The 8,513-nt window shown below is 44.4% G+C and overlaps 1 protein-coding gene across 2 annotated transcripts in view; it reads right to left on the bottom strand.

The window, feature by feature from the left end:
• Positions 1-7,779: 7,779 nt before the first annotated feature.
• Positions 7,780-8,513, bottom strand: part of PHACTR1 (phosphatase and actin regulator 1) — a 143,741-nt gene continuing 143,007 nt past the window's right edge. The window contains exon 11 of one of the 2 annotated variants that reach the window (XM_034063280.1): positions 7,780-7,911. In XM_034063280.1, the coding sequence (XP_033919171.1) occupies positions 7,896-7,911 (16 nt within the window). In that variant the 3' untranslated portion in view covers positions 7,780-7,895. The remainder of the gene's footprint in view (positions 7,912-8,513) is intronic. The other variant, XM_034063275.1, reaches the window with a different exon arrangement.

Genomic DNA, 8,513 nt, shown 5'->3' with positions numbered 1-8,513 from the left:
ACAGAGTCACAGAAGGGTTGAGGCTGGAAGGGACCTCTGGAGGTCATTGAGTCCAACCTCCTGCTCAAGCAGGGCTACCTAGAGCCAGTTGCCCTGGACCATGTCCAGACAGCTTTTGAATGTCTCCGGGGAGGGAGAGTCCACCAGCACTCTGGGCAGCCCATGCCAGTGCTTGGTCATCCTCACAGTAAAAATCTTCATGTTTCCACATGAGCAACAGCAGTTTTACTTAAACATTTTCAGTGTATGTGGGATGGATCCTCAAACGTTGCTCTGCTGTAATGTCAGCTGACGTTTGTGTGCAGCTTTTTTAGTTTCATGTTCAAAGACAGAACAGGGGTGTTTCTTTAATGGAGTTCATTATTTCTTCTGGGCTATGCTGAAAGAGGGGAGTTCTCTAGGGAACAGATAGTGGTTTAACTCCATGCTTCCTTCACTGATCTCATAAGAGATATTTGTGTGTATCTGAATGGATCCATTTCCAAGCTTCCACTGTGGATTTTTGAGGGATACAGTTTATGCAGAAAACTGACTGAATTCCCAAGAGACTGAAAGTATGAATCTGGCTTACACTCAGTTAATTTTTGGTGATGTCTGCTCAGTTGAACATAACACATTAGCTCTGAGACCTGCTTCCCAAGAGAGCGGAAAACTAAGATGTGAGCTTTCACTGTCCCCACCATGTGATGATCAGGGTGAGGCTGAGGCAAGACATCTGAGAATGGAATCTGCCATTTAGGCAGCCTTGATCTGTGCCTCCAGCCTGGAGTTTGGCATATGTGGCTAACAATTGCTTTTGTGCCTCTTGAATACCACAAATAGTGTAGTAGGCAGTTCAAGTTTGGTTATTTATCTGCTGTGCACTATTGCCTTACACAGATGATTTTGAAGTTGCACATAGTTGAGCCTCCAATGCAAATCCCTAGCTAGGTAACATGGGAAAGGGGTTACTTTTGCTATTTGTTTTCTGCTACCTCTGTGTCATTCAGGAGGAGTGTGGTAATAAGTCATCTAATGTTCATTTTTCTTGAGAAGCTTGAAAAATGATTTGTCTTTATTTGCATTATTTCTCCCTGTCAGAGCATGTAACTGCTTGTTGCATGCCTGTTTGTTCATAAAGAACTAGCTGCTGAGAGTGTTTTTTGGTTTATTACACCCCCCCGCCCCCTTTTTTTTCTTTTCCTGGAAACAATAGAAACAACACTGAAGCATTCATGTTGGAGAGTGAAAGCTCCCCCCTCAAGCCTTCCCCTGCCAAATATCTTCATGGGCTTTGCAAACAAGAAAAATATGCTTAATTTGGTCCAGTTCTTCCCCCAAGCAGTACTTTCTCTCCAGAGAGGTTTAGAGCAATGCCACATGTCTGTGCTCTCCTGGGTTGCACGCACCAAATCTTTTCCAGCTGATGTCCAAATGTGATGGAAACTCCAGATAAGAAAAGTAATGGCAGATGTCAGAGGATGATGCTTCAGAAATGCTGAGTGATTTGAGGTCTGCCAAGGGGCCTAAGAGTATGGGAAGAAAAGTGTAAGAGTGTGGAGACAGAAGTGGCTGAAGTACAGTAATTTAGAGCTGATCAAGTAACAATGATGGAGAGTATGTTCCTGTGGGTAGGAGCTCAACTTTCAGAGACACATGGGATGACTTCAGTTGAAGAGGATGTCTCTCTGAACACTGAAGTTCCTAACCACGCAGCACAAATTCACTGGCCAGCCAAGCTTTCATGCACTCTGCCTCTTGGGCAAAGAATTCTATAAGCAATTTTGTACAATGGCTAGGCAACGCTTGCCTGGGTGAGTGCAGGGTGGTGGTGCACCTCTGCGTTGTGCCCTGACAGCTGCTCAATGGCTGTGGGGTGATGGAGTGCACACCAGAAGCTATCAGCTCACACTGCTCAGGAGGGTGGCTGCTTTGTCCCATGCAGACCGGCTCAACTGTGTGACCAGGGCATGGCCATGCCAGGGAACCCTGATCTGAGCCGTGAAGGGGAGAAACAGAGGTGAGGAAGATGATAGCAAAGCAGTCTCACCCCATACCTGCACTGAGGGCACTAATCTCTTAGCCAGGTACTGCTAAGCAGCAGTGTCTTCTTGCATGTGTGGCAGTTTAGTAGGAAATTGTGGGGTTTTTTCAGCCTCCTCTGTTTCCAGCCTAAACATGATGTTGGATTGCAGTTTGATTGCTTGGAATTACATGGACTTTACTGAAGACACAGTAGGTTAGTGAAAACTTACGCAAAGGAAAACAAAGAATTTGGTCAGTTAAAGTAGATGGACCTTTCATTTTTGTGTAGTGGGAAGCCTGGGTGCACCAGAGGAGGCGAGCAGCTCCCACCTGCCAGTTACAGTGAGGATGCTGCTGGTGCCGGTTGTCTCTTAGGGGTCCAAATTTTTGCACCATCAGTTACGAAAACTGAACAGCTTACACTGTGCTGTTACCTTCTGTGCTTTCTGCAGGCTGCTAGTGGGACTGTTTGAAGGTACATACTTATCTTGGTCAGGAATGTTTTTTCTTCACCCTTTCACTACACAGAGGCTGCAGCTTGTCACAGCCTGAAATGCTGTGCAACCACAGAAGCTGCTGAAGATGAAAAGGTGGTATGAAAGTAGGTGGATGTGCAGGTAAGGCTCTTTTGCTGCAACAGCACTTACTAGTACTGCTCAGTGAAGTTTGCTATAACCACAAGGTGCTGTACAGTGGACAAAAACTTGTGAACAGGGAAGGGAGAGTTGGGTTTGTGTTCCCAGTGTTGAGGGGTGTGAGTGTGTGTCTAGTGCAGACTGTTGGTTTTGCTCCTTTACTAGCCTGGTGCTGGGTACAACTTAAGCAGCTGAGGTACCAGTTATCTTCCTTCACACATCTTTACTGATCCAGCTCACGAGACAGCACTAGTGTCTCAGCTGATACGGTACCCCTTGGTCTGTTCTGGTAAGTTTTGTTCTTCTGCTTTGCTTCCCGCTGAGGTGTGAGCATGCTGTGGGCACACACTATGTCGCTGCAGCTGCCAGGCTGCAGTGCTGAGCCTGGCTGGCAGCAGGAGGGCTGCTATCCTCGACTGCATCCCTCTGTTACACTATCAGTCACTGGGACAGAGGGTGATAAAATACACAGACACAAGAATGCTTTTTTTTAAATTAATTTTTTTAAGAAACTGCATACATCAGAGACAAACAATAATTTAAATACCATGCAGTTTCAGTATGTACAAAAACTAGGACATAGAGATCCAGTTTAATTTTTTCTAGTTATTTACATCATTTTCATACAGCCATAATCTGTTAAATTACAATACTGGAAGAGCACAATTAACGGCCACCACACTCACTCCTATACAAAGACAAACTATATACATACACTTGGATATCAACTGGAAAATGCAACTGGTACAGGAGTAACTGGGACACATGAGAACACAGGTAATGTGCCCATCACCTCCTCTTTGTTTACAGAAGTTGTTCCAAGCTCGAGCAGACCGAACACCTGGGAAAAATCGTTTGTCCCCTTTTTCTTTCCTGATATTTTTATTAGCCTAGTCATCTCCCATGGCTAGTTATCAAAGTGATTTTATTTGCAGGCACATTAGGGAGCCCCTCGTTCGTGTGTAATCGTGGGTTTCCATCTCAACCATCTATTTCTATGAGTGCAAGCTTTTACTAGACATGTTGGAATTTCTCCCCCTCTGTAGGTTTGTAGTGTTTCCACAGCACAGACAGCACCATAGAAATAACAAAGGGTGAGTTTGGTGTCAAGTTGCAGTGATAACAGAGTGCTGTGATTAGATGGAAGTATTAGGCTGAAATATGTTTGTGTAATAGGCTCACTAAATTGTTCCAGTTAAACAGTTAGAAGTCTATAAAATTCCATTCCCCCCTCCCCTCTTCCAGTAATGTCCACAGTGTGCAAGAGGAATTGTCTAGACACAAAAGCAGGCCTGAGCCTGTCCCAGCAAACCGGCAGCCTGACACTTCAGTTTGCTACCACATAACCAGAGGGTCTTGGGGTTGAGGAAAAGCTGCAACACTGCCACCTTCTCCCTTAGCCATAAATACATGGTCAGGTCTCTCCTGGCGAGGGTGCAGGTGGGAGGGTGATGCCACCATCATGTTTTTCACCACTGATTTTTTTGAAGCAATCAAAACTTTCCTCTAGACATTTTGGAGTAGCCTTTCCAATCCCCACAAACTCCCCAGCTCCCCCAGTTTCCACTACATCTTTCCACAGGCTGTAGAACAGATGTCACAACACTTGCACATTTTAAGTACAAATAACCCATGAGGATTCAGCAGATTATAATCAAATGTTTTTCTTCCTTGACTCTAGAATATTATCTCCATTATCAGACCGGAGATGGATGATCGGAATAGCCATTTTTGTTCTGCGTTGATTTTTCCATTCTCTAAACCTGATGTAATGTCTTTATTACTACTATTAATCTCCTCCTAATGAGGCTGACTGGTGTTAACTGCAGTGTTAACAGAATCTTAGCAGGAATGCCATCATCTGTATGTCCTACATACATTCCAGGTTCAAGGTGGGGAAATCATGACTTTGTTGGTTTTGAGGTTTTTGCTTCACCCGAACAGAGCACAGCGACTTTGCTGTGATAGAGACAGCTTCCACAGAAGAGAGGACAAGTGCTCAAGAAAACAGATTTTAAATAAAGGACTAGCTTTCCCCAGTGTGCTTGCAACTTCCCATGGATGCCAGAGGTGGGTATGCAAACCCAGTGTTCAGGTTGTTGAATAATGCCTTGCCAAAGGTTGACTTTGCAAAATACCCAGAGTCACTGAATCTAAAACCAGATTAAGTGCCACTTCTGCTTATTACAGTGCCAAACACTTTATATGGCTTCTTTCTCCTCTCCCTTCACCTTTTCAGTAATAAGCTCTATTTCCAATTTGGGAGAAATATGGCAGTGCTTCCACTGTGTCCTGGAGTCTGCTCAGCCAGGAGTTAACATAATTGAAAACAAAAGGAAAAGGCATTGCTGCAAGTAGCTGCCCTGGGGACAGCATGAATCCTGAGGCAGGTAGAGCATGACAACTCGCCAAGTGGTCAGCAGGGACCTAACATGAGCCCATCCAGATGAAGGCAGGGTGCTGGGGGGATGTCTGACCCTCAACCAGGACTTGGCTGATATGTGCCTCAGTCAGTGTTCTGGGGTTTATTTAAGCTACCAAACAGGCAGGTGTGGGCATTCCTGGGATCCATGCCCACAAGGGACAGTGGCAGGCCCCAGACTGTGCACAGACTACCCATTCCCTGGGGACTCTCTTCCACCTCTTCCTCTTCATTTTAACCACAAAATGAAGAAAAAAGTTGTCACTTTTTCCTCCCACTAGCCTGCTGAGTCCTATGATTTCTGTCCCTGCTGCTCCTTGAATGGCTTTCCTTCCCCTTTCACAGGGAATGTCTAAGCTAATGATGCCAGGGCAGGTATTAGATCCATAATGGGAACATGAGGGCTTGTTGCTCTTCAAAACAGTTATATTGCAGAGCCCTTTCCTAATATAATGTATGTGTAGTAAAAAACATAGGGTTTTGTTTTCCTTTTTGAAAGCTGTGATGCAGTCTTATTGTGTGTGCATATGTATGTGAATTAGTTTAAAAACATAAACCCCAGGTTTTCAAGAAAATTAACCCACAGCAGTGAGTTCCTGGCTGGTATGTAACTGCTCTGTCTTTGCTGCACTGAGCTGATAACATTGCACATTAAAGATGAACTTGTATCTAAAGCAACTGTGAGCTGGTGATAGAGAAATCACTGTGTGTGTTTCTTTGGAAATCATTACCCGGTCTGGGAAGCGTATCACATCAGGCACCAGAAACAAGCTAGTTTTTACTTCCTGTGTAGCATCTTCCATCCTACAACATCCTACAAGCCAATTCTTAATAGCTGATAATATACAGCACTGCAAGTATGGCCACAGATGAGAAGAAAAAGAAATGTTTTTGTTTGTCTCTCTCAACAGAGATAACTCTGTGATGTACCGAATACCATCACTAAATGTAAATGGAGTGCTTTAGCCATACTGCCAGTGTTTGGGCAGGATAGGTGCCAAAACAGCAGGTCCTTTTGGTTTACTCCTTCCCCCAGAGGAATGAGGTGGAAGCCTCAGAAGAGTCAGGACTGTTGGCACTGTACAGGAGCATTGGCCACTGAATGCTCAGGTGCAAGAGGCTTCTCAGCCCATGCTCAGTGAGGGGCAATGTTAGCACATCATCGGGAGGTAGAGAGGGAGCACAGAGGGTGGGTAGGTACATGGAAGACAGTAAGAAAGGGAAAAAAACCCCAAACAGAATAATTAATAGGAATACTGTAGTAAAAAACTTTGGCCTCTCTGTTCAAACTGTCAAAGCAAAATAGCTATTAGGGAAGAAAAAAAGGTGTCCTGAAGTAATAATCTGGAGCTTCTTAAAGTTGCTACAGTGCTTTGGGCCGCTGACCCAAACCATGGCATAATAGTTGCTTGTATGAGCTGGAAATGATTTCTAGACAATGTTTGCCCCAGCTTGCTGGCATTATACGAGTTAAGGACTTGATTCTGGAAGGTGCTGGCCTAAGTTCAGAAAAGCACTTGAATGTGTTCAGCTTCAATTAAGCCTGTCAGACATGTTGTTGAATTCAGTGAGGCTGTTTGCATGCTTACTTAGTGTTCAGCATGTGTTTAAATTGGCAGGTAAACCAGGCCCAGAGTGACCCGCTCTCTGAGCTCCACTTGGTCAGTTTGTGTGCTAAACCACTATAATAAAAATAAATTAAAACCAAACCAGAACACTTCTGAATTGCTGTTCTTATGCCCCAGCTGTGGGTGCCAATGACAAGTCCCACCATCCATACCAATGCACCACACTCCTTTAATTAGGCCAGGTAACAGAGTCTGTCATGCTTTTCTCAGTCTGAGTTTAGGATCAGTTCTTGAAACACCTGATACAGCAAGGAAAGGTATTGCTCACCGAATCCTCAGCTCTTGGTGCACGTCCCTCTGCAGAGCTGGTGCGAATCCCAGCCTTGCTGCCAGATGTGCGTGTCGGCTCTTACACAGTCATGAGGCTTGGGTGTAAAAACAAACTACAAGCTGAGTGAATGCCATGCAGTGACTATGAAGAGATGGGTTTTGCTTGCCTGTCCTCAACATTCTTGTCATTTACTGCTGATGGGTTCACAACTGGGTTTAGAAGATCAGAGATGAAAAATAGTTGGTAGAACTGAACCAGCCTTCAGTAGGGTGTCATGTACTTTACAGCTGATGCCTTTTTCTGCTTGGGACCAAACAATGCAGATTGACTGGCCATTAACTTCTCCTGGGAAAGAAAAGCCTTTCTAGTCAGATGGTATTCACAGATGGGCTGGCCCATAGAGTAGTTTTGCTCCTTCATTGTCCCTGTAAGGTGCTTGCAGCCTGAAAGGAGTGTTTGGTTTAAGTGCTGTAATGTCATAGGTGCTCATTTTTTGGAGACTTCACCCAGGCCAGTGCTTCCCTGAACACCATCTCAGGGCTCTCTAGAGTTGACGACAGAGGCTTGTCAGGATGAGGGGTGCCTGAAGACGAAATGTATGCACCACCAGCTGGGCTTGAACATGTATGGCAAATCCACATGCCAGGAAAGTCTTATACATAGATGCCAAGTCTTGGCACGATTCCCACCAGGGGTATTTTCTGTTACTGAAGCTTGAACCAGCAGGTCTGATGATGCTGCAGTACCCATCACATGTAAATACAATTTTTCTTTTTTTTTAAGATTTGTTTTTCTACTTTTTCTTTTTTTTTTTTTTTTAAAGGCAGTTCAGAAGATTTACACTGTATGTAATGGGGAAGTGAATAATACCAGCACTTATGGTTCCTTATAGTTATGTTTTGAAGATGGCATAGTAGTCAGGTAGAATTGAACTGCTACGGTCTATGAAACCTAAAACAGAAGTAGGGAGGGAAAAAGAGACATAGTAAGATAATATCCTCACATGCATGTCGTACATAAAGAAACCTGGAGAGCTGTTACCGTGACACCATCAGGCAGCTCAATTCCTGCAGCACTGACATCAGCCATGCTGCACTGCAGACCCAGAACAGACACACACACTTCTTGGTCCTTGCCAGTCTGACACACAGTTCATAGGCTGATGCTCTTTGCACCAAAACCTACCAAATACAGTAATAAGCTTTGGATCTACCCGGTCAGATCCCCAAGTGAGTTATTTCAGACCAGCCACTCTTCCTGCAGACCACACCATGACTGATTCCAAAAAAATTGTCTGGTTTAGACAAACTTTATGCTCCTCAGCCAGAAAGATGTACATACTGTTCATGTACGATTATTTCTTAGTGCTGGAGGCTAAAGAGTCAAGCAGTGCTAAAATAGCCATGCTTTCTGCAAGTACACCCTTCATCAGGAGTCATGGGTTTGTCAGTTCTGCAGAGATTTTTCATTTAGGCTTTGATTTTTCACTCTATTATGAATTAATTAATGTGTCCCACTAGTAAGGCAACACATTCTTTGCTCAGCTCATGCCA

Source organism: Melopsittacus undulatus, chromosome 1 (assembly GCF_012275295.1).
Source record: "Melopsittacus undulatus isolate bMelUnd1 chromosome 1, bMelUnd1.mat.Z, whole genome shotgun sequence".
Lineage (NCBI taxonomy): Eukaryota > Metazoa > Chordata > Aves > Psittaciformes > Psittaculidae > Melopsittacus > Melopsittacus undulatus.
The sequence above is the reverse complement of the archived record's forward strand: the minus strand, read 5'-3'. Positions and strand labels throughout refer to the sequence as shown.